The following is a 25,978-nucleotide window of genomic DNA, read 5'->3' as shown; positions in this document are numbered from 1 at the left end:
TTGTCACTAAGGTGACGGTTATCACCTTAGTTAACCCCTTCATGAGATCCACCCCCATGATCCAATCACTGCCACCAGGCCCTACCTCCAACACTGGAGGTCACATTTCCACATGAGGTTTGGAGGGGACACACATCTAAAGCCTATCAGTGGTACACAGAGGCCATGGTGCGAGTCCCAGGCTGGAGCCCAAATGGTGCACACACCTTGAGGCTACTGGCAGTGTCTTCAGATGGCAACGAGAAGAGCTATGTTTTTCATTTTCATCTTTTCTCTATGTTCTAATTCTTCTGCAGAGAGCCAGGTTTTTAAAACGTGGCCATTCAAAGGGATGGCAGCTCGACGGCACGAAGTCGGCACCGCCAACAAAAGTGTGGGGCCATCCAGCCCCAGGGCAGGGATGGAGGGAACTGGGGTGTCCCTGCGGGAGTCCGAACCTAAGCCCTCACCCAGGGAGACCCTCTGCCCACTCCCTCCATGCCCGGGTCTGAGGCTACCTCAATGTCACTATCACTAGCCCACTGGCATCCTGACGGCAACCTCCCTACCCCAGCCGCTGACAAAGCCCAATGCCTGCTCCCTAGGCCCCAGGGGCCCTCCAGCCTGAGGTACAGTCCCCCTGGGTCCCTGGGGGTCCCCTGCAGGCAGCATCCCTGCCCCGGTGTCAGCTGCAGGCTCCCGAGGAGCTGTGAGCCTGGGAAGCGGCTCTGCTGATGTCAGGTCACTTAAAATAGAATTCCAAATGAGCGGCTTCATTAGGGGGAATCTAAAATTAGCGCTGCTCCTCAGTATGTGTGCACTGGGCGGGTGGGGCAGGGGCTGCAGCAGCTGGGGGCAGCTCCCTCGAGGCCAGGACAGGAGGCCAAGCACCGGGGAACCCAGAGATCCTTGGAGGGGTCTCCCTGGGCCTGCTACAAATGGACACAGCCTCCAGGGCCCACCTGCCTCCCGCCCCTCCATCACAGGCCTGGTGGGGTCACTTCAAGGCTGCTGCTGCCCCCCAGGCCTCGGCACAAAACCCCCAGCCCTCCCCAGGGAGGCAGATGTGGGCCTCCTTCCACACAGGTGTTCTCTGGCTGAGGCCAGGGCAGGTACCAAGGTGTCTGTGGCGGACCCAGGGGCAGCGGGGAGAGGGAGGCCCTGGGAAAGCACACCCCCCACTGCCCTCATTAGAGAGGTATTTATTAACTTCTGCGCTCCTGGACATTGACTGAATTCTTGTCTACATTATCAGCTCATGTAAATTCATTATCCTAACAGCTGGCAATAAGCTCCACCGGGTGAAGGCCTGTGATGGATGAGGGCCGGGGGGCCGGGGGCTGTCTCTGCACTGTACAAGCTCTCCTGACATGTGCAGCTCAGCAGGCGAAAAAGAGCCAGGGGTCTAGGTGGACCAGGTCTGTGAGGCCCCCACCCTCTTATTTACATCACATGCTGCTCTGGACACCCCTTCCTGCCACTGTCAGCTGCCACCTTGACCCCCACCCCCAGGAAAAAAAAAAACCTGCCATAGACAGACACCTAAAGGCACCTCGGGCCAGGGAACATACGCCTTCTTCACGTGAGCCTCAACTGTCTGCTCCCTGGACCCTTCCAGAAAGAACCCACCTGGTCTAGACAGTCTGCTTGGCAGAGCTGAGAACCTAGAGGCTTCTGCCAGAAACCAGAGGGCAGGAAACGGAGAATGAAGCAGCCGCCCACAGCACCGCAAAACCCTCAGGCCCCACCATTTCACAGACAGGAAAGGTCGAGGGAAGCAAAGACCACCAGCCCTGGGACGAGCCCCCCCATAACAAAGCACCGCTTCTTGAATCGACACTTTCTCCTTCTCCTACTCTCTGCCTAGGTTTCTGATATGCTCAGAAGCAGCACAATGTTTAAAAAAAAAAAAAAAAAAAAAGGCAAGAAGAAAAGGAAGCGAAGTCCCAGTGGAGAGGGACAAGGTTGGCTGGCCCAGCGGGCTGGTCTTTTCTGGAACCCATCTCGTTCCCGGTTCTTCAGAACAGACCCCAAACCGGCTTGCCTGCTGTCCAAACGCTCCAACAGCAGCATTTAAAAGAGGGGGGGAAGGTCTCTCTACTCCATTAAATGTGGTGTCCCATCCCTCGCTCCCCCTCCCCACGAGGGTGGAGGGGCTTATTAATCAGCGTGCCAGCCGCCCTCCCAGCCTCCCGCGGATCCCATAATTACTGCTTCCTTTCATCCCGGCTCTTCCCCGGCACCAGACCTCAGGCCTGCTCCCTCCGTGCTCTGTAATTACAAGCTAATAGCTGAGATGAATTTTCTGCTGGGCCCCGGTTCAAGCACCAATCCGCCCCTTCCCCCTGACAGCCCCCCGTGGGGTAATTACACCCCGTGAGGCTGGGCGCAGCAGGCCTTCACTTTCAGGCCCCGCACGCACAATCTGGACCTGGATTCTCTAATCACCCCTCTTGGTAATTTTTCATTACCGCAGAAAGAAATGTTTGTGAACAAATAAAGGGCGTCCCCCAGCTCGGGGACCGGTGCCCGCCCCCGCGATCCCCACTCCCCCAAAGGAACGAAGCGTCCATGGCCCTAACGAGGCCAGGTCACCCTGCTACAGGCCCTGGCAGCTGAGGCTGCGCGGGCACCACGTGACCCCCAGGAGCTGGGCGGCTTCATAATAAATTCATTATCCTATCTGCCCTCCACGCGTTCCAAGCTCACTCGCACAAAGCGATTTTTCTTGGGGGTGGAGGCAAGGGAGGGGGCCGGGAGGCCCTGGGGGAGAGGTCTCCTTGCTCCAGATGCCTGGGGGCAGCCGCTTGTGCCTTCATTTTTTTCTTTTTTCAACTAAGAACACCTCTCCCAGGCTGCCCTGGCTCCCCACACTGGACTTGCTTCCCAAGGTCTATGCCCCAGAAACCGGCCAGAGCCATCACTCATAGCCAGGGCAAGGGACAGCCCTCGCAAGTGGCCTGGATCCTGACCTGGAACCAGAAGGGCTGGGAAAACACAGGCAGGTGGGCGGGGGCAACCTGCACAGCCCCAGGAGTCTCCACCCCAGGAGGAAAAAGCAACACAAGACCTGGCCCAGGTAGACCTGTCCTCTGCCACGCTCACTGAGCCACGGGAGGAGTCCCCAGACCCTGCCCGCCAGGGCCCAGTCAACCACGCAGAGCCACCCACAATGAGCCATCTCCCAAGCAATGCCTAGGGCCCCCAGCAGCCATCTTGAACCCCATATGCTGCCTGAGCCCCTTGAAGCTGCAGTCCTGCCGTGAATGGGGGTGACTGGGAGGGGGCTGGCCACCCCAGTTTCTCCCCAGCCTTGTCTTGCCCACTGCCATGCTGGGAACACAAGAGTTCTTCTGCAGAACACGGGGTGCAGAGCTCTCAGAAGGTGCCCACACAACGGCACTGGACAGTGCAAGGGACCAGGTAAACCCAGGGGTGTCACCGGGGGGGCAGGTCACCTGGAGGGGCTTCCCAGGTCGGACACCACACTACAGTTTTGAGGACAGTAGCGGGGCTCTGCACAGATGGCGTTGGAGGCTGGGGTTGCATCCTGGGGGCCCGTGGACAGCGGCCTCCTAAAAGCCGACAGTCCTACGACTGAGGTTCACAGCCAGACCAGTCCCGGAGGTTCCTGGATGGAGGCAAGGGACGGGAAGTCAGGCAACAGATGGCAGCAACATTTGACGCGATTATTCTAAGCGGCTGCTGCGTGTGCAGAGAAGCCGGCCGGGCAGATGAAGGGCTGGAGAGGAGGGCGGCGGGAAGGGTGGGACTGGCAGATGCGGGTGGCAGCCTGGTCTCAGCGGGGAGGCGGCCTCCTAAAGGGGCAGGACAGACCAAGGGGAGGGCAGGGCCCTGGGTCAAGGCTGGGGTCGGTGTCCAGAGCTGTGACTCCAGGAGATGGTGCCCAGCGCCAATGGCGACAAGGGTACCAGAGGGCGACTTTTACAGGGCACCGGCTACCTGTACCCTTACTTCCCTTCATGTAAGCAGACTCCAGAAAGCAATGCCGCCCAAACAGCAAAGTGACACAGGCCACGGTGGCCACATAGCTCAGCTGAGACGGAGTCAGGGGCTCACCCACGCCAGCCGATTCCCGGCCCCTCCGCCACCCTGTGCCCTCGGCAGTCCCTGGAGTACCTTATCACATTCTCGCAATGGGCCGCTTCCTGGAGGCAGTGGTCCTAGTGGTGCCCAGGCGCCTCTTTCCACCTGTTTATTCCACACAGTGGGATGCTTTACTCCCAGGCTCCAGAGGGCGAACAGAGGCTGGAGATTCACGCCCTCAGCCCGGGTCACATGTGGAGGCTCAGCAGCCGGAAGGAAACCCAGCTGTCCTGGCCATGGTGCCAGCTGCTTCCCTTTAATGTGAGAAGGGACTGGAAATGGCTGGCGTCACCTGGGGGCCCCTCCCTGCGGCAGCTCTCACCCTGTGGCGGCTGTTTGGGTGCCCACCCGTGTGCTGTACCCGTTTTACAGATGGGACCTACATGGCTGGGAATAGGAAGGCTCTGGACTCAGGGCCTCCCCCAGCCCCACTTTCCCACAGCTCTCGGCCAGAGGACACCTGTGCTGGAGCCCAGAACCGCCCCCGGGTGCCCTGTGTAGCCCGCGGCACCAGAGCTGACCGGGCTGCCTTCCACTGCGCCCACTCCAGCGGGAGCCCTTCCTCCCTCCGGAGGCCCTGGGCAGAGGAATGGATGGGGTCCAAGGTGTCCACACAGGCGAGAGGTGCCCAGGAGGGAAACCCAACCTGGCCCCCGCTCCAGGGCGGACACTGAGGTCTCCAAGTTTCCGTGGGATGGCGGGTGGGGGCCAGGGGGCATGGGCCAGCAAGAGAAAGGGGGCTGGAGCTGGAGGAGCACGGGTCAAGGCCAGGTGTCCTCTTGGTGGACAGAGCCAGAGGGAGGAGGATGCTGAGACACCTGCTCACGAGGCCTCTCTCCTGCTCCCAGTGTGGAGGAGGCTGAGTGTTTAACAAGCTCCCTCAGGTAAGTAGGAGGGACAGAGGATCCAGGGACATCTCCCAGGACTGCCTGTCCCTTCCATACCGAGTGAGCGCCGACACCTGTCTACAGGGCCCTTAGTCTCCAGCCAAGACCAGGGACCAGGCCGTGCAGGAGGTGGATGCCAACAGGTGCTCAAAGAAGCAATGATGCCTGGGCCAGGAGTGGCCTGAGCAGCAGGGGAGGTGGCGCGGGGGGGCAGGAAGAGGGGCCCAGGGTCTCCAGCTTCAGAGGTGGGGAGATGGTGACGGCTGGAAAAGGTCCCTTCCCTCCAGCAGGGAGGACACCCACACCAGCAGAAATGGGTGACTTTAAGTCAGAGACGCTCTGTGCCTGCCTGCGGGCACCGGGGTCCTCCCATCCCACTCAGCCAGCCTGAACTTCCGCTGAAGGCTGAGAGCTGGGGAGCCTCGAGGGAACACACTATGGGGGCTGAGCAAAACGGGCTTGGTCCTGAGCTGGAAAGCCGGGGGGAGGGGGGCGGGGGGGGGCCCAGGCTGACTGATGCCCAACAGCTCAGTGCGGACTTCCAGGGCACTGCATGGCCTGAGCCTCAGTTCCCCTGTCAGTACCATGGAGAGAGGGTAGAAATGACTAGATAAGAGGGTCAGAGAACAGTGGCTCACGACTGTAATCCCCGCACTTTGGGAGGCCGAGGTGGAGGATCGCTTGAGCCCAGGAGGTTGAGGCTGCCGCTGAGTAGTGATTACGCCACTGCACTGCAGAGTGGGTGACAGAGTGAGACCCTGTCTCCAAAAAAGCGGGGGGGGGGGGGGGGGGGGGGGGAAGACAGTGGACAAGGGGCCAGCCTTTTACCCTTCCACCTGTGTTTATTTGACCTGAAGTCATGCTGTGTTGTTCAAATGAGAATCAATGTGCAATATTTTAAAATAAGAGGCTTCAAGTCAACATGAAGCTGCCCACTTTCTCTTGAAAAGTCAAAGCCATAAAAATCACAGTCGCATGAGTGACACTTGTCCTTTAGTTTGTCCCTAAGTCTCCAGGTTGCCAGTGTCACCACCCCTCTCCTCCCTATGGTCTCAGGTCAGCCAGCTTCCTCAACACCAGGTCTTCCCAGTTCTGAAAGTATGTGCAGGTCTGAGCAACTAACAGCCCTGCAGGAGCTGCAGCTCAGCGCAGCGACACTCCGCTCAGATGTCATCAACACGGTAACCCCATCAGGACGTAACAGAAAGAGGTCAGCCCCTTCCCAGGCTCAGCTTCGGGGGACGCCTGTGAAGGCCACAATTCTGGCGCGTGTCAACCCCAAGGTGGGTCTCCCCTGAATCAAAGCCAGCTCACCAAGCCAGGACTTGCCCCTCAAGTCATAAAACAGTTACATCTGCTTTTGCAAAAAGGTCTACTCTCAAGATGGTTCAAAGTGGCAGACCAGACCCTCTCTCCAGGAAAATACACCTACTGCATGTCACATACAGTTTTACCAAGTTCACAGAGCCCATCTGTAAATCCCGTGGAAGTATGTGTTTGAAGATGTGTAGCATCCGTGAACCCAGGCCACAAACTCCCACAGCACCGGGTTCCCTAAGCAGCAACCCACGAGTACAAACACCCTCCCCCAATATGACCTGCCCGGACAGAGGAAATACAGGGTGAAAAAGAAAGGGCCCAGAATGATCCAAGTTCTAATGGTGTTTTCCTCATCCAGACTCCTCTCCCATCTTCAAAGCCCCACGTGCGGTGCCCAGACATCACTAAATGCCTCACTGGAAAAAACAAACGGCCCCGCAGCCAACATGGACTTTGGAATGGGGCTGTCCGGGAAAAGCTCCCGCAACAGTCATGTGCCAGGAGTCCTGGACTCCCTCATCCAACCCAGCCACCAAAAAGGGCAAACTGCTCACTTTCTCTGGCCACGATCATCCTGTAACTGCTGAATGACTGACTGCTTCGGTCTAAATGATTCTGGAATTCTCACACACCCCTCCAGAACCCCAGTGAGGAACTTGTAAGTTTCCCAGTCAGTTCCAGACCTGGCTGTTGGGAGTTGGCAGTCTCTGCCCACCAGGACTGGTAACAAAGTTCTTGCTGTGCCATGACAAGTAGTCCAGGCTATGTCTCCTGTCCTGAAGGCCCCCTGGGGGGTGTGGGGTGGGAAGAATGAGCCCGAGGTGGGCAGGTAAGCAGAGGTGGGCAGGTAAGCAGAGGTGGGCAGGCGCGCCCTCCCCTCCCTGGCGTCTTCAAGGGTAGTCTGGCAGAATGAACACAACAGTCTCTCCAGTGGATAAGAGACACGGATGACACAAAACTCCACGGTCCACAATGCCAGCTGTGGCTGGAGAAACCCCAGCTCCAGCATGCAAGCAGACACAGTCCTGCTGTGAGTGGATTCGGAGCCCCTCCGCAGGATCCCAACCAGTCTCAAACGGGAAACCAGCCGCTTAGTTAAAGTGTCCTCCCTGTGCCCAGGTGACAGGCTCCAGGGGTCTGGCATCCTGCTAAGGATGGATTAACTTCCTTAGTCCTATAAAGTCTTATAAGATGTACATTTAGGTGGAAACAAGTTGTAAAACGATAAGACTGTATTCAAAAAAGGAGGCCGGGACATCAGCTTCATTTAAAACAGATGATCTCAGCGCACACCTCCACTCCCTGCAAACCCAGGCACAGGGGAGGCCACAAACCTTTTCCAAGAGACGATCTAAGCAGGTCCCCAACAGCACAGACACACCCAGGGCCGAGAACATGCAAACGGTTCCCAACAGCACAGACACCCAGGGCTGAGAACACCGCAGAGACCCGGGGCTGAGACTATCTAAACAGGTTCCCCAACAGCTCAGAGATGCAGGGCTGAGTGGGGCTCGGCCCAGGCATTCCACAAGGGCCGATTCCGAAACCCTGTTTTCTTATCTGTTACGGGGTGACTAACCACACCCTCCTGATGGGCGGCGGAGACGACCGCGTGGATGGCAGCCTCTGGGAGGCGGAGGTCTCGCCAATGCTCCCATCTGGCTGAGAATTTTTGCTTGAACCGCATTCCACTTTGTGTCTTCAACACCCAGTATAGCATCGGCTGTCTAGTGGATCCTCGTATATTTAAGTGAATGGAAAAAATACCACATGTCAAATGCAAAAACATTACAAAAATACACTCAAAGATAAATGTACACTGGGAATTCAGTTGGAAGAATCCACTCACATCCCGAGACTGGGTGAAGCAGCGCAGTTTAATTTTGTTTTTTTTGTTGAGACAAGAGTCTTGCTCTGTCACCCAGGCTGGGGTGCAGTGGTGCGATCACAACTCATTGCAGGCAGCCTTGAGCTCCCGGGCTCAAGTGATCCTCCCTGCCCAGCTTCCTGAGTAGCTGGGACCACAGGCACGTCCCACCATGCCTGGCTAGTTTTTTTTACTTTTTAATTTTTTTGTAGAGGGGAGTCTTGAACTTCAGAGCTCAAGCAATTCACCTGCCTCGGCCTCCCAGAGTGCTGGAATTACAGGCTTGAGCCACTGCACCCCGTAAGAAGCCGAGGTTAAACAGGGCCTTCTGAAGCAGCCGGTGACCTCTCTCCAGGCTCTAAGGGAGAGAGGGTGGGAGTTGGGTGAGGAGGCTGGAGAGGGAAACTCACGGTGTGGGTTTCTACTCCTCTACCAATTACCAGCTGTGTGACTACAGGCAGGATATGGGTCCCTGGGGCCCCTTTCTTCTCCGGTGGATGGCTAAATGGGGATAAACCCTACCCAGCAAGTCAGTCCCTCCCCGGGGAGGAGGAGCGCACCGGGGTGAGAATATCCCCCCACCATGCCTGGCGCACAGCCCACGGCGTGACCCTCATAGGCCGGCACAGTCGAAGCACCTCTGGATACAGAAATACAGTCTTTTCCATCTGGTTACTAAATCCCAGAGACAACTCCTTAAGTGGGATCAAGACCTGGCCGACACACCATCTGCCCACAGATCACACCACGTAAGGGCGCCTGCCATCCCTCCAGACACCCCTGGGGGCTGTGGGGCATCACTTGGCACCCCCAGGCTTTGCCCCCCAACCCAGAAGATAAAAGACTCAGGATTAGCACAGAAGAGGCCCCTAAGGCTGTGCCCCGCCTCCCAGCCCCCACTGGCGAGCTGTCTTGTGCTCAGCTTGACACATAGATTTTCCTTTGGGACGGCTTAACCTGTCCAACATCAATACTGCTCAACCAAAAGCTGGGCGATCAATACCCTTCATTGCTGCCTGCGGCCACAGACCCACCATCCGAGCGCAGGAAGGGCAGGGCTGGGGGAGGAACAGTTTGTTGAAGCACCTCCCGCCACCTGGGCTCAGAGTCCCGTCACCAAGGAGGCAGTGGTGTGCGTGTGAGCCTGAGGGGCATTGAGGCTCCCGAAAAGAACCTCTAGCTGCTACAGCCCAGCAGAGGGGTCAGCTGGCTCTGCTGTGGTGCCTTGAGCCTTTGGGCGGAAAAAGCAGCTCCAGTCTTGGTGGGAAAAGGGGCCACCCCCAACACTGCAAGGGAGTGAGTTAAGGGTAGCAGAACAGAGCCTTGGAGCTTTGTAAATTAAAGCCAAGCTGGACACAGTGGCTCACACCTGTAACTCCAGTACTTTGGGAGGCTGAGACAGAAGGATCACCCAAGATCAGGAGTTTGAGACCACCCTGGGCAACACAGTGACACCCTGTCTCCACAGAAAAAAAATTCCTAATTAACCAGGTGTGGTGGCACGCACCAGTGGTTCCAACTTCTCAGGAGGCTGCAGCAGCAGGATCACTTGAGCCCAGGAGGTTGAGGCTGTCGTGAGCTGTGATCACACCACTGCGCTCCAGCCTAGGCAACAAAGCAAGACCCTGTCTCTAATTAAAACAAAAACAACAGCAGCAGCAGCAACAGGAATAGCCGCAAGGCTTTGCAGAGCCTGTGTCAGGTGCTGTACTGGGCACCTGGTAATAAAGCCTTCAACCCTCAACAGCCTCAGGATACAGGTGACATTGTCATTCCTATTCTACAGATTAGAAGACTGAGGCCCAGAACACAAGTGCCCGAGATCACACAAGCGAAGCAAGAGGCAGATATGGACCGTCAGATGCACCGATCAACAAGTAACAGCTGACACTCACCAGGCGCTCACCCCATGCTCCAGGCCTTCTCAACCCTCACCCGCATCTGTCATTTACCCGTCAGGGGCATGTGGCAAGCATTACAGCATCTCATCCTCACCCTCAACTGCCAGAGGGCCACTGCATCCTCGTCTTACAGATGAGAACACTGGGGTGGGGGTGAGGATGTGATGATTAAAGTGGGAGGGTCTATGTCACCATTAGCATGAACCCACCTCACGCCGCCTCAGACCAGCGATCCCAAAACCACGATAACACACACCTCCTCAGATACGTCAAGTCCTCCAGCTGGAGGAACCGGTTCCAGAATTGGAAGGCCTGGCCAGAGAGGCAGGCGAACATGAATCCACCCATGCCAATGGGACTCTGCATTTGAAAGCCCCTCTAGAAGGGCTCAAAGCCCACCTGGGCCAGGCAAGAATGACCTTCAGGATTCTGCCTGGGGTTAACACATGGCCCACAGACATCCAGAAAGCAGCCAGGTGAGAGGTGCCCCATCCTGCGGGGGAGGTGGGGTAGAGGGGACATGTCCATTTCTGAGTCATCAGGGTTCTCCATCCAATTCCAGGGCAAGCAAGGCGGTCTCTGGCTTCCCAGGTGGGAGGAGAGACCAGACCCCAAGTCTCCTTAAACAGAATCGGCCCACCTTCCTAGGGGAAGGAATTCCTACCCACATCACTCCCCCCAGCAGAAGGCCCTTCTGGCGTGGGAGGGCCAAGCACTGAAAAGTTCCCCCCCTGGACCCCCGTGACGAGGAAGCTGCTCTCGAAGAAAGCAGAGCCAGGGTCTCAGCTTGAGCTGCACATGGCAGTCACCTGGGGGGTTTAAACATGGATGCCCAGGCTTCGTCCCCCCGAGGTTTGGGCTGAACTGCTTGGCAGTACAGCCTGGGCACTGGGAGCTTTGAAAAGCCCCCCAGGTGATTCAGAAGTGCAGCCAGGAGAGACCCCTGGGCTGGAGGCTCCCTGCTTCCTCCACCTGCCTCCCTAGAAACCCCCAAGTCACACGGACCCACAATAGCCTCCAGTGCAGCCCAACGCCTTCTTTTCCAGATGCTTTGAAGACGCAGGTGAGGGTAAACGCAGAGGCCCTCTCCAGCACCAGCCTTGCCCTCATCTATGGCTCCTTCCTCCAGGCCTGGACTCCGCCCCAGCCTCCTGGGGGCAGCTCTCACTTCCCCTCTGAACTTCTGTTTCCAGACACGGGATGGGCATGGGAGTATGGAGGCGAGGGAGGCACCGGGTCAGGAAGGGCAGGTGGACTGGCCTCAGGGACAGGTGGGCTTTGCAGCGGATGGGAGAATCCCAGACAGACGGGACGGCCCATGCTAGGACAGGGACGTGGCCAAACGCAGGAGTGGCGAGAACGGCGTGTGGTTTCGTCTGGCTGGAGCCGAGGGCGTGAGAGAAGAGGCTGGTGGGGGATCAGAGCTGCAGAAGCAAGATTAAAAGACCCCCGAGTGTGCATTTGGCAGGCATGCAAAGGGCTGCTTTTGGCCACGCTCCTGTTTTATCTGTCTGTACACCTCCCAGCAGCAAGCACACGGCTGGGTTCAGAGGAGGAGCTCAATAAATTCTCATTGACAGGGACACTCAGAAACGTCACCTCCCAGGCTGTGGCCTCAGCCGGGGGAGAAAGGCCAGCGTGCAGAAGTGAAGCCAGCAGCACGGCATCCCACACCGCACTCAGTGAGGCCACTGAGATCTGAGACTCCACGGGGGGAGGAATTAAAGCCAGCCGGCCAGGCTTCAGCACAGCTACCAAGCTGAAATGTCACCTGCAACATGGATCTCTGCAGGTTCAAAAACAGTTATCCCAGCACACCAGGAAAGGGAGGGGAAGCCCTGTGGTTTTAGAGGACCCTGCTGTTGCCACAACAGAGGCAATTCACATGCTACCCAGAGAGGGTTCCCATCCAACCCTGGCTCGATTGTGGGGTTTGATCCTTGGACTTCGAGTAACCCAGGCTGGGAATTCCAAGGCTTCAGATGGGGCCAGGAAAAACCGGCCCTGCTAGCCAACTCCACAAGCCCCTGCGAGTTCCTGAGGGCAGGAAAAAGGTAGCAGCCAGGCCTCTAGCTTAACCGCACTCTTCCAGAAAAGTGGAAGGCACCAGCTCCTGCCCCTCAGCTCGGGGCTCTGAGCCCAAAGTCCCCCGGTCCGCCTCCTTCAGAGCAGGGGAGGACAGACGGTACCTGCTCCAGGGGGCTCAAGGGGAATTTGGGACTCCAGGGGTTGGTGGGGGGGATCTCTAGTTGAGAGGTGCAGGACCCTGGTCTGCCACAGAGTGGCGCTGTGCAGACTTGGCTCTTCCTTGGGCCGGCGATGCTGAGCCCACAGGCAGGCTTGGCTTCTGCTCTGAAACCACAAGGCACTCAGATCTGCAGCCCCTGAACTTCCCCCAGAGACAGGGAAGTGACTGCTGGAGGGGAGGGCTCACGGGGCCATCAGAGGAGGCTTCCTGCTGTGAGCGCGGTGTCAGCCCCACGCCCGGCCCCAGGCCCCAGTGTGCCCCCCGTCTGTACCTTAGGATCAGCTGGGGAGCTCTGACAACCTCCAGACCCGGGTCAGGAACCCAGAGGCTGTGGCTTAACTGGGCTTGGAAAAGCCTGGCCAGTAGCAGTTTTAAAACACCGAGTTTGGAGATCTACAAGTCCCTTTGAACTCTGACACTCCAGGATTGTAAAAACTGTCCGAAACAGCTCAGGGCCTGCGCCACAGTGGACAGCTTGTTGCCTTCCTTGTTTTGAGCTCAGCCTCACTGTGCCTAGAACCAGGACTTCCCAACCTCCCTTCCCAAGGCGGGGCTGACCCTAGGTCACCAGAGGCTCCAGGTGGCTCTCACCAGCTCTGGCACGGCACCGCCCCCAAGGCTCCAGGAAAGAAAACTCCAAGCGTCAAAACCGTGGTTGGCTCCAGCTTCTCCCGCTTCCCCTCCTGGCTTTGGTGGCTGCTGCCAGAGTGACAAAAGCCATCCTCGCACCCGGCCCGCAGGAGATCAGGAACGCTGCCGACAAGAGGCTGGCTGTCTCAGAAAGTCTTAGGAAGCACCGAGGTCGCTGTTCTCGCACGCCAGGGCCTCTTCCAGCTCTCCTGAGTCTACCTGGGCGGGGCGGCTCCCTGCACAGCAGGGGCCGGGATGACACACGCCGCCGTCGGAGCCTGCGCCCTGGGCCCCTCACCTGTGGTGTGGCGGCTGAGTCAGGCACAGCCTGTGCCTCAGGTTCTGCCGTCCCTGCTGGTGGAGGCGGCCGTAAACACAGGGTGAGCAACACTGAAGTGCCCCAAGCTTAAGCAACACCGAGGGAGGCCGGGGAAGGCTGCTCACCTGGGTGCTCCTTCCACCCCTGCCGGGGGACGGGGGCACAGAATCCCAGGGGAGGGGACGAGGCGGCCAACCAGGGGGCACATTTCAAAGCGCCCCACCAAGACCTTCTCTCTGCCCCTTTGTCCCCCGCCTCCTAGAAATCGGCTTAGGCGGGGACGCTCCCACCCGGAGTGCGGCTCGGCCTTTTGTTCAGGCGCCTTTTACAAAAGGAGCTCTCTTTCCATTTGGTGGTCCCGCTTCTGTGTGGGCCCCTACCCCTCAGGCCCCAGATAAGGCACTGCAGCCGTTACCAGGGGTTTAGTGTGTTTTAAACGCACTTTGCAGACAAAAAGATAGTTTCTAAGAGCCAAACCGACTCAACTCCGGCTGGCATCCACCGCCCAGCTGGGAACCCGGCAGGTGCTCCCACACCGCCAGCATGCTGCCCTCGGATCTCACACAGGCACTGCAACCAGGCCCCCGGCCCACCACGTGGAAGGAGGACAGCCTCCACCCCCCCATCCAGTGGGGGTGTCACGGTATCCCTGCCCGCGATCTGGGAACCCCCTCCCTATGGCCTGCGCCTGGAGTCTCCACTGTACATTTCTAAGTGGCCCCCTGGTCCCCCACCCGGCGCTGGGGAGGGGAGGCGGGAAGCTGGGGGTGGGCGGGCGCAGGGAGAGTGAGCTCCACTCCCGCTCCGCCTCCATGAAGGGAATTTAATTAGCCTGCTGGAGAGGCGGGCGGGCGGCCGAGGAGGTGTCTCTGGTGCTGCAATATAATTGAATCGGCTCCACTCGGTCGGGCCACTCGCCGCCCATCAGCGCGGCCGCAGGGCCCGGGAGGGCTGGGGGCGGGGAAGCGCATCCAGGCGGAGCAGGAAGGGCCGGGGAGGGAAAAAGGCCAGCGCGGGTGGGGGGCGGCGGATGTGCAATCCCTCTCCCACCTCCGAGGCTGGGGCAGCCATCTTCTGCGGGGGGGAGGGGAGGGGCAGGGAGCCGCTCCGCTGGGGGTGGGGGAGAGGGAGGAGAGAAGCGGCCAAGCCCGTGGCGCGCCCTTTCCTCGGGAAGCAGAGAGTGAGGGTCACAGACCCGGGAGGCTGCGGTTCTGCCCTCCCGACCAACTCTCCTGCGATGAGGGGTTGGGGAGGGGGAGGGGAGCAAGACAAAAACCCCAACCGGCGCGGCCCCAGTAGCGAGCCCCCCTTCCTTGGCCGTCACCAGCACCTGCCGCGGGGGCGCACAGCCACCCCCATTCGCTCCCTCCCGCGTCGCCGCAAAGTTTTCATTCCAGCTCTCCAGCGCCGGCAGCTCTCAAGAGACTCCCCACGCCACCCCCATCCCCCCACTTTATCTGACCTCTAGTCCGCACGCACTTACGCACCCCCACCCCCACTGAGCACACTCCTGAGCCCGGAGCCCCCACCCGCAGTCAGGCCACGACCCGCGGGCGGAGGAAGGGGGTGGCCTTTGGTCGCCTGCCCGCCCTCCCGGCTCTTATCGCCGCTCACACTCCGGGGAAGTTGCCCGGGAGCCGTTGGCGGCCGCCCCCGCAGAACCCGCGAACTTGGAGGAGGAGAGTGCGGTGCGGGGAGGGTGGAGGACCCGCGTCCCCGGCCCAGTGCGGCGCGCTCACCTTTCATGCCAGGGCCCCGCAGCTCCGCCTCGGCTGACACATGCTGGAGCCACCGTCGCCCAGTGTTTGTCTAAACTGCTTATCTCACCCGGGGCTGCTCGGCGGCGGCAGCTCGGGCCCGCTGGGGAGGTGGAGCTTCCGGGGCCCCGGCCAAGAAACACCTGCTGCTGTCGCCGCCGAGGACACACCCAAACGCAACGCCGCCCACTCCCGGGCCACTGGCTCGCTCCCGGCTCCCTGACCTCAGCCAGCGGGAGGTGTCGGGTTTCAGCCGCAAACACAGGCGCGCGCGCGCACCGACGGGCGCCCGGGTCCACCCGCCCAGGCACACGCCCCTCCCCGGCCCGGCCGGCCAGGTGAGGCGAGGACACCAGCGGGGCCGCGGAGGTGCCACCCCCACACTCCCGGGAGCCTCTGGCTGGACTGCTCGGAGGTCCCGGGGACCTTGGTGGCTAAGACCGGCCACTTGACTCTAAAAGTAGTGAGCAGCCACAGCCCATCGCAACGTGAGAGGAGCCCTGTCTCCCAGCCGCGTCCCCGGAACCTAGAACAGGCCCAATAATGGGCGGACGGGTAACTCCGTGTTCTGGAGGCCGTTTGGAGAACAACTTTCTTGGCGCTGGTGGCTCGTGGGGTGGGGGGAGGCGACACAAAATAGACTGTGTACCCAAGCCCCACCCCCCTATGCCTGACCTTATTACCCCAACTAGAAAAGGCTGAATACTAAGAACTTGGCCTCAAAATTCCATAAGGGACCCCATCCCCCAGTTTTAAGTAACTTTTGGGAAGGCCACAAGGCGGGCCGCTGCGGGGGGTGTTCTTTAAAGAACCCACGGCCCAGGGGCTGGAGAACCCACGAAGGCGCCGCTCCGCCAGGGGGATCATTAAGTAGCTGGGGTTGCGGTCAGAGGCGAGGTCGCCCGCCTCCAGAAACTGGCACGACCCATTACGTTTCTGGCCCCAGCGCAGCGCCTCCCCATTCCTGGCACCCCCCCCACCCTACCTCACCCAGGCACTTGACTGGAATGACTCAGGGAGCGTCCTGAAATTCCTGGGCACCCACAGGCGGCGCGGAGAGGGACTGAAGGCCCCAGCCTTCCCACCCTCGGCTCCGCCCACCCCGCCCCGCCCCCACCCAATCGCGGCGGGCGCGTCCCCAGGAAGCTCGGGGTTAAAGGGGCGGGCCTCGGGGGCAGGGGTCGCCAGGCCTCCCCCGCCGCCTTCTGGCGCCCTGGGCTGTAACCCCCCCGGGCGGCTCCGAGGCCCCGGGGTCACTCCCTCCTCGTCCTCTTCCAACATCCCTCTGATCTAGCGCGTCCCTACTTCTGAGCCCTGGGGCAAACAAGCACCCCCTGGGCGGCCGCCCCTGCGCTGCGGGTTTCGACTTTCAGCCCCCTCTTGCCAGCCCCAAACCTGCCCCGGGACATGCCCGCGCCAGGCTTGGCAGGCGCGCACGCTGCCGTCCCCGCGGGCCCGCCTCCCCCGCCTTCCTCCCTCCCCCTCCCCGCGCCAGCGCGGATTGCGACGGGAGCGAGCGCTGGGCGCCTGCCACCCCCCATCCATCTGTTCTCGATGACGCTGGCGGGCCTAGAGCATTCGGGGCCCGCGCCAGCGAGGAGCAGAACCAGCCTGTGTGCCCTCCGGGGGGCGGGGTCTGGCGGGCGCCCCCAGGCCCCGCGCTCCCCGTTCCACCTCCGACCGAGCGCACGCCGGGGCCCCGGGGTGGGGGCGCGCGCGGGCCGGCCCCCCGCCTTGCACAAGGCTCCGGGCCGACCACAAACGAAAAGGGAAACGGACCGGCGAGGCCAGGTCGGGCCGTTACTGGCTCCTACCTGCGGACGCTGGCCGGCCCTGGCACGGCGTGGGGGTGCTGCTTCCCCGCACGACCCGCCAGCTCCCCGGCGGCGCCCCCCCTTGCGGCCTTGGCCGGACGCTGTAATTTAGGCACCACACGGTGGCTCGCCCGCACGGCCCCGGGTAATTTATACCCGCACTGGCCCGCGGATTCACACGGCCCCAGGCAGCCAGGGTTGGGAGGGGGAGGGGTGCCTCCAACCCTGCTGGAAGTCACGGGCCGGGGGAGGGGAGGATAGGGAGGTGTTAGGAAGGAATGGACGACTGGCCCGGAGCCTTAAAAACAAAATTCACCTCCAGGACTGGCCCAGCCCCTTTCCCACCTGGATTACAGGCTGCTGGGGGAGGGGAACAGCATGCAAATGAGCCTCTCGCACCTGGCCGGGAGCTGCCTCCGGCCTAGTTCTCCAGGTAGACACCTAGGCCCCACCTCCAGGTCTCTCACTGGGACACGGTGCCACCGCCTTCTACCTTCTTCCTTGGAGAGGCCCTTGGGCCAGGGGTGAAGGTGGGGTTAGCTTTCTCCATCTGTTTGAGCAGGACCACGACGGCCAACCACAAAAACACGTCGAGTGGTCACTGGGAGGTGCATCACTCGTCTACTTTTTAGAGCCAGCCAATCCCTCCGGCGTATACATCTAGCTCCCCTGGATTGCGAGATGGGTGGTCTGGTCCCGTTTCACAGATAAGGAAGTTGAGGCCCTTAGTTGCGCAAGATCACGCACACAGGTGACATGCAAGCTACGCTCCAAACTGCTCACACCTGGAGTCTCCCGTTCCCAGCCCAGTAGGCCTAAGGGAGCAAGGCGCTGCCGGACACCCCGGCAGCCGCCGGGGGGCAGCAGCGAGCCGCTCTGTGAGTCCTGGCCGGGAAACGCTGGCGGCCACCAGGCGGGCTGGCACGGGGGAGATGGATGACACTCACTGTCAGTGCGCCCGGCCCCCGGAAATTAGTAATCCGGAGCACGGCCTCCGAGTTTAAGGGTGGGAATTGCTCTCCTGCAGCCGGCGCGCTCCTCGCTAACGAGGTTTGTCGCTTGACTCCTAATTTCCCAGCACTGGGGCTAAGGCTGGCCTCCCTCCATTTCCCTCCAGGCCTGCTCCTCCTCCTCTCTCTTCCTAAGCAGCGCCCTACCCACAGCCCCGCGCCCCCAGACAGTGCGAGCCCTTCCTGGGCACAGCTCTCCCTCCGTGGACCTCCTCCCTATCCTCCACTCCCATTTGCCTGAAAGGAGCTAGCTAGGTGCCAGGGCCAGGCCTACGGGGGCATCTCCCAGAGCAGGAGACCTGCCCTGGGGAGGCTGCACGCGCTGCTCCTTATCAGGGACTGTCCTTTGTGCCAAGGCAATAGGATGCTGGTGGCTGGTGCGCGTTTGCTCACACCCTGAGTCCCCTGCCAAACTAAACTGTGCCTCCAAGAGCAGAAGGCAGGCTCCCAGCCCCTCACCTGGCTCAGGTACCTGCTTCAGTGACACCTAGGTGCAAACTCCAGCCCTACCTCCACAAGTCCTGGGACCTATCAGACCTGGGCACGAAAGATATTTAAATCTTAAAAGCTTTCCTAAGGGCATGGTAGCTCACGCCTGTAATCCCAGCACTTTGGGGAGCCAAGATAGGCATATTGCTTGAGATGAGGAGTTCAAGACCAGCCTGGACAACATGGCAAAACCCTGTCTCTATTAAAAAAAAAAAAAAAAGCTCTGCATGGTGGCGTGTGCCTGTAGTCCCATCTACTTGGGAAACTGAGGTAGGAGGATCACTTGAGCCCAGGAGGCAGCGGTTGCAGTAGCGGAGATTGTGCCACTGCACTCCAGCCTGGGCAACAGAGTGAGACCCTGTTTCAAAGAAAAAAAAAAAAAAAGCTTTCCATTTCAGATGAACATGAGACACCTTAAATCTACTCCCTGAGCTCAGGAACTAAGAGGGGTGTCTGGAGGCATAAGGTCTAGAAGGATCCACCAGAAAGAAAGGGATGCCTTGAACCACAGAGGGTGGGTGGTTTTCACTCCACAAACACACTAAACCCTGGGCTGTTTCACACTTGCTTTTCCAGAAACAAAACTGAAAATTCCAGTAAGCCTTCAGCAAGCGCCTCGGAGAGGTCAAGGTTAGCTGGGTGTGATGGCACAAGCATGTGGTCCCAGCTACTCGGGGGGCTGAGGCAGGAGGATCATTTGGGCCCAGGAGTCTGAAGCTGAGCTATGATTGTGCCACTGCACTCCAGCCTGAGCCACAAAGCAAGACCCTGTCCTTTTCTGTTTTTGGTTTTGTAAAGTCGGGGGCGGCAAGGGACAGCAGAGGGCAGACACTGACAGAGGGGACACTTCAAGGCAGCAAGGAAATTTGGAAGGCAAGGGGGCAGGATGACAGCACAGACCACCACGACCACTGCCTAAGCATCAGCCTGGGCCACGTCAGGTGCTCAGGGGTGCGGGCACCACCCATGACTGTCACAACCCCACTAGGTCTTAGCACAGGGCCCAGCCCTGGTGGAGGATGGAGCCTGGACACGTTCTTTCTGGTTCTGCTTCTTCTAGGGCTCAGCAAGACAGCACACAGCCTAACCCAAGGTCATTCTCCACCCTGGCCAGTTGCTCCTAGCACGTAAGAACTGCATGTCACCTTCATTATGCTGCCTGAGCACCTTGTTCAGCGCCTGGATCCGCAAATAAGTATCAGGGACCTGGATGTCCATGGGCCAGGAGGTAAAGATCACTTCTGCCATTCACCAAGCACCTAACAAGAGCCAGCGCTGCTCAGCGCATGTCACTGGAAGCCCTCCTGGCCTTGCAAGGCAGGTAGTGACCTCCATTACACAGCCCGAGTGGGGAGACCTGAGAAGGTTAATTGGCCTGCCTTGGGCACACACATTCCAGCACGAGTCTCATCCAGACGTTGGCTCTTACACCTGGCAGCATTTCTCGGTAACCACCTGCCATGGTCACTCTGATTATGAAGAAAGAGACACCTGCAGGGGGACGACAGTTCTCAAGCGGTTTCAGGTCTACGTGCCTACCCCTGGGCAGCTATCCAGTGCCTGAAAACCGTTTTGTTTGGGGGTCGGGGGAGGGGGCCGTTCGCTGCCTAGAGCTGAGAACCCTGGGATTCACGCAGCTGCCCTGCATGCACAGTCCACCCTCCCCGAGGCTACCAGCCCTGCTGCAGGGGCAGGGGGCGGGGGGCTAAGTCCAGAGAGGGCACTAAATCCGCAGGGCATGAAGGGCTGAGGGGTAGAAGGCTGCCCAGCTACCCCATCTGCCCTCAGCCCTGCCCTAGGCATCGGTGAAGGTGCAAGCCCCCACCACTTAGATTCCATCCTCCTCTGTTTCCTGCCCTGCTATCACTGGCCCAGAAACGCTCCCCATTCTTCAAAGCCGGCTTGCATCTTATCTCTTGCAAGAAGGCTTTTCCCATCCCTGCCTCTGGAATTCATCTCTCCAGGCTGCGTCCCCCTCTTAGATAGCGACCACACAGTGCAGCGGGTCTTAAATCATGGGTGGGGGGAGGAATGCAGATCCCCAGGCCCCTCCCCTTACTGAGCCAAGGTCTCCAAGCAGGGCCTGAGAAGCAGCATCCTCCACCAGCCACCCTGTAGGCCGGGCCACAGCGTGTCTGCTGCAGTCCCAGACTCCCTGCTCCAGAGCGGCAGTGGGGGCCTCAAGGGAAGAGGGCCCCCTGTCTCCTAGCAGGGACACAGTGCCCAACCTCTGGGCAGGATTTAAGATTTAACCCCAATCTGCTCAGTGGATAAAGGCTGAAGGGAGAGAGGAAAAAGCAGCGCCCGCCTCTCCCTGCCTGCCCCTCTTGGGGAGGAACCAGATTCTCCAGGGATGCTGGGGGAGCCCCACCCCAGCAGTTCAGGTGGCCCTCAGTAGCCCAGGTCACCTCCAGGGGAACAGGAAAGGGTTAAGGCCTGGCTAACTCCCTTTGAGGAGTTTTCCTCTTAACCCTGGGCTGCCCCACACTTCCTGCCCTCTCAGCGCCTGGTTCCAATCCGCACCCCGCACACAGCTGCACTCCTTTACAATCAGTTAACAGCTGTTTTGCATAGATTTTCAATTCTAATTGCCTCGCTTTGTGAGCGCCGCCGAGCCCTGGTGAATGGGGACGCCGCCACCGCGGCTGGAAAGCAGGCGGGAGAGGGAGTAAAAGGAAGCCGTGTGCGTCGGGGCTGCTGGCTTTATTTTTCTAAATCGGAAAAGAATGCCCCTGCCACCAACCACCCCCGGCTCCTGCCTCTCCTACTGGACTAGGGAAACCTGAAATGGGTGACCTCACCTCTGGAGAGGCGCTCACCCTATGACCTGGACTCCCTGACCCCAACCCAGATACAGGTCCCAGAGGGCACCTTCCAGCTCCAGAGCTGGCCCAGGAGCCATGGCTCTCCTCCTCCCTCCTGCCCCCTCCTCTTCCCTCCTGCAGCCCCCCTCCCCCTCCCCCTGCAGCCCTCCTCCTCCCTCCTGCCCCCCCCCCACCCCAGGCTCTCCGGTATTCAGATATGGGAAGCTAATTGGACAATAAAGTTGAACAGCAAGGAAACGCACTCTCTGGAGACAGCTGGCATCTATAAAAGAGAAATATTTGCATTTAAAACCTTTAAACTTTATATGGCGAGGCCAGGCCGAGGCAGGGGAAGGGGGCTGGGGAAGCAGTGCTCGGACCCTTGATGGGGGCAGAGGATCCTGGGAGTTTCGGACCCTCTGCCACCAGTGAGCCCCCCTGACACATACCCCTTGCCCTGTTACTGTCTGGGAGGCCAGTTGGCCCCTGCTAGCCACACAGCCCTGGCCAAGTAAGCGTCCCAGGTGTCTGAAATCCTGGGAAGAGCTTGCGTCCACCTGGGCCGCCACAGGCAAGCCATGGGGATCCCAGGGCATCCAGGCTGGGTCCTGCACCCTGGTGGTGGGCGTGGCTCAACTGCTCTCCACAGCCTGTCCCTCTACCGGGTCACCCAGAAGCTCCAGGACCCGGTGACGGGCCGACTCAGTGGCAAAGTGGCTCCTTCCTGGCAAGGAGATGTTCTGCCAGGAGCCTCCTCCAGTGGCGTGAAGCCCTCCGCCCCGTCCCCTGCACATCCAGACAGTGCGGCTGTGTGAGGGCACCTGACCAGGTCCACGTTCAGGGCCCTGCGGGTGGGCATCGCTACACTGCACGGATGAGGTTGTGGAGCTCGAAGAAGTCCGCCCTGCCTTCCCAGCACTCCTGCTGTCTGGGGTGGGGATGCCAGGTTTTCATTTCCTCGCATGCCTAGTTCCCATTTTTCATATTTGAGAGAAACCTGGCCAAATTTTCCTACTGTCAACATTGGTGATGTAAAGCCGGGAGAGCATGTGTTCCGGAGTGGTCTGATTTTAGCAGGCTTTTATAAAATCGCAGCGCACTGAGAATCCCGTCTACCTGGCAGGCCTGCTGGAGTGGCTGTGCCACGGCAGACTTCAAGGGCAGGAGCTGAAACTTCTGTGGTGGAGGTGAGGAGGAGGGCAGGGGCTGGCGGCCAAGCCCGATGGGCATGTGGGTAGCTTTCAACGATGTCAACGGAACACAAACCACAGCAGAAACAGGTCCAGTTCGCTGGCAGCAGTCAGAGGGGAGTAGGGTCTCCTCCTTGCAACTTTTCTTCCCATCAGGAAGCTATCTCCAGTCCAAGCAAGGCAGTCTCAGCTCCTGGGCCGCCAATGAGCCCAGCCTGCTGTTGGAGGCTTCTGATCATCTACAAAGCGGTCTTCAGTTTGTCTGGCTCCCTCCCTATGGGCAGGGCAGCACCCTCTCTACCACTTACCTCTAAAAACGCCCTGGGGCCAGATGTGTTAACCCCATTCAATGACCACCCAGAGAGCAAACGTTAAAATGTGGCTTTGGAGAGCACAGCCGGTGGCCACCCCCCCGAGGATGCAGGGAGAGGATGGACGTGGGAGTCAAGCTGCCCGACTGGGCAAATCTCCACCCACTGCGCACCCGTTTCCTTAGCTGCTGCCCTGCAAGGAAGGTGTCCCCTTCCCCCACTTCGGTGAGGACCGGACAAGACAATAGAGAGAGCCATGCCCAGTGCCTGCGACGCAGCTGGAGCTCAGAAGCATTCCCTTAGATTTGCTGTGCGGAGGAAGTGGAAGGGCGGCAGCACATACAAATAAAGTTTTACGAGGAAGCACTTCTCGGCGCCAGACCAGACGGGCAGGGAGGTCGGTCACTTAGACCACTTCTGCCCTGGGACACTGGGCCTGGAGTGAGAGCAGCGGAACTCCTTTCTCCTCCCGACATTAGGAGAGGCCTTGGAATGTCACACACACTCCAAGAATCACACCAGCAACTTGTGTGAGCCCAGCCCCTGCTGGCCCCTGGCTGGTCACTAGGCAAGGGGAGCAGGACAGCGGGTGGGGCCTGGCCAGCCACCCAAGTCCCTGGCTTCTGTAAGTATGAAGATACTGACAGCAGGCTGGGCGCGGTGGCTCACACCTGCAATCCCAGCACTTTGGGAGGCCAAGGCAGGCGGATCACGAGGTCAAGAGATCAAGACCATCCTGGCTAACAGGGTGAAACCCGGTCTCTACTAAAAATACAAAAAATTAGCCGCATGTGCTGGCGGACGCCTGTAGTCCCAGCTACTAGGAAGGCTGAGGCAGGAGAATGGCATGAACCCAGGAGATGGAGCTTGCATTGAGCCGAGATCACGCCACTGCACTGCAGCCTGGGCAACAGAGTAAGACTCCATCTCAAAAACAAATAAATATAAATAAACACACACACACACACACACACACACACAAAGAAAGATACTGATAGCACCCTGTCTGGCTTTCCCTCTCAGAGATGTAGCTTTTTTTTTTTTTTTTTTTTGACAGAATCTCACTCTGTTGCCCAGGCTGGAGCGCAGTGGTGCGATCATAGCTCACTGCAGCCTCAACCTCCTGGTCTCAAGGATCCTCCTGCCTCAGAAGGTGCATCTTTAAAAATGATCAAATCAGCCCAAATGACCATCAACGGGGGAACAGATAAACAAAATGTGGTCTCTGTGTACACGGGAATATTATTCAGCCATAGAAAGGAATGGGTCCTGATACACAGTGAGGCTTGAAGCATACCTTCAGGTCCATGCAAAACCTTGTACAGATGTTCCTATCAGCACATAGCCAAAAAGTGAAAACCTACATGTCCATCAGATGATGGATAGATGAAGAAAACACAGTTTATCCATACAGTGAGTGGACTATTACTCAGCCAAAAAAAGGACTGAGGTGCTAATCCACGCTACAACACAGATGAACCTTGAAGACACGACGCTGAATGAAAGAAGCCGGAAGTACAAGGAGGATCCCATTTGTTTGAAATGCCCCAACAGGCAAATCCAGAGACAAAAACCAGATGAGTGGTTGCTTAGGGCTAGGGGAGGGGAGAGGGGAGTGGCTGCTAATGGATCTGAGTTTCCTTTTGGGGTGGTCCTTTTGGTCCCTCTCTCGACCATGCCTTTGCCACGTGATGTGCTGGCTCCCCCTTTGCCTTCCCCCAGGATTGTAAGTTTCCTGGGGCCTCCCCAGAAGCTGAGCAGATGTGAGCACCATGCTTCCTGCAAGGCCTGCAGAACCATGAACCAATTACACTGCTTTTCTTTATAATTAAAAAGAAAAAAAGAAAATGATTTGGACCAGGACAGAGACGGGGGCTGCGTATTATGAATGCACTAAATGCCACTGAACTGTACCCTTTAAAATGGCTAATTGTATGTTACATGAATTTCACCTCAACTAAAAACAATCTGATCTGGGCCGGGCTCAGTGGCTCACACCTGGAATCTCAGCATTTTGGGAGGCCAACGAGGGAGGATCGCTGGAGCCCTGGAGTACGAGACCAGCCCAGGCAATATAGTGAGACTCCATCTCTACCAAAAAATAGAAAAAATAAAAAATTACCCGGGCATGGTGGTACCTGTCTGTGGTCACGATTACTCAGGAGGCTGAGGTGGGAGGAATGGCTTCAGTCTGGGAGGTTGAGGCTGCAGTGTGCCACGATCGCACCACTGCACCACAGCCTGGGCGACAGAGTGAGACCCTGTCTCAAAACAAAACAAAACAAATCCAATCTGAAGGCCTCTGCCTGTCCCTGGAAGAGGTCAGATGCAGGGCACGGCCTGCAGTTTCCAGAGAAGCCCCAAGCACACGTGGCCTTAAGAGAAGCATCCCCTGGAAATTCCCTTCCAGGCTGTGCGGATGACCTTTGGGCATTGGGGGCCGAGCAGACACGAGCAAAGCCAGTCATGACCCAGCACATTTTGCTTCCAGGGAACTTTCCCCACTGGGTCTCCCACACCCTTCCATGGACACGGTGCCCTCTCTGTGGACTCAAGCTCTGAGATGGAGGGGTTCACAATGTCCCCTCCCCCAGCTGAGCTCCCCCAAAGCTGCAGACCTATTTTTGTCCTCACCCGCAATTCTCCCATGCAGGGGGAAGGCGGGCATTGCGGCCCCATCAGCTCTGAGCGGCTGGAGGTCGAGACACCGAAATGCACACACCTGTCTCCAAACAGGGCTGCAAGGCAGCTCCTGCCACCTGGCCACTCATCTGGAAAGCGGCCAGCTGTGACCCTGGCAGGCCTGGAGGGGATGGGATGGCAGCCTAGGCAGGGGCACAGGGAAGCAAGGCCTGCAGAGGTCACCAGCTGGCTGTGGAGCCCCCCAGTCCCAGACCCCCGACCTGAGGCCAGTGTGCGGGCCCCTGCGGGGGAGGGCAAGAGCAGTCCCTGTAACCGGGCACGTCTATGGCAGCAGTGAGTACACTGCCACCTGCTGAGCCTGGACGCCAGTGGACGAGAAATCTGGGTGATTCACTCAAAAGCCTGGGAGGAACTGTCCTCCTTCCTAAAGAGTAACTGGCTGTCCTCAGTCAGGGCGAGGGGTTCTCTGGCTTCCTGGTCCATCCACTGGCTCAGAAAACAGCCACACCCCAGACCCCCACCAAGGCCACCATCCAGAGATGGGCTACATGCCCAGAGAGCACCCAGGAGGGCGGGTTCTGGAGCAGCAGGTCATCCTAGGCCCAGGACAGATGTGGGTCGGGCAGGGCTCCTGCAAGGACGGGGAGCTCGCTCACACCAGACCAGGAGCGGGTCTAGAACCCCAGGCTGGCCAGGGTCCAA

General features: G+C 59.1%; 1 protein-coding gene across 9 annotated transcripts in view; it reads right to left on the bottom strand.

Moving 5' to 3' along the window:
• The window catches only part of GSE1 (Gse1 coiled-coil protein), a 508,837-nt gene that overhangs the window by 47,136 nt on the left and 435,723 nt on the right, over positions 1-25,978 (bottom strand). The window contains exon 1 of one of the 9 annotated variants that reach the window (XM_033219210.1): positions 16,006-16,026. The exons of 6 other annotated variants lie outside the window; for them this stretch is intronic. Coding sequence is in view for 2 of the 3 variants with exons in the window: in XM_033219209.1 (XP_033075100.1) it covers positions 14,998-15,004 (7 nt within the window). In the remaining variant the exon portion in view is untranslated. Of the gene's footprint in view, positions 1-14,997; positions 15,262-16,005; positions 16,027-25,978 lie in introns of those variants that run through there. 2 more of the 9 variants (XM_033219209.1, XM_033219212.1) reach the window with 2 other exon arrangements.

The sequence above is a fragment of the Trachypithecus francoisi genome, unplaced genomic scaffold (assembly GCF_009764315.1).
Source record: "Trachypithecus francoisi isolate TF-2019V2 unplaced genomic scaffold, Tfra_2.0 Lachesis_group10, whole genome shotgun sequence".
Taxonomy (NCBI): domain Eukaryota; kingdom Metazoa; phylum Chordata; class Mammalia; order Primates; family Cercopithecidae; genus Trachypithecus; species Trachypithecus francoisi.
The sequence above is the reverse complement of the archived record's forward strand: the minus strand, read 5'-3'. Positions and strand labels throughout refer to the sequence as shown.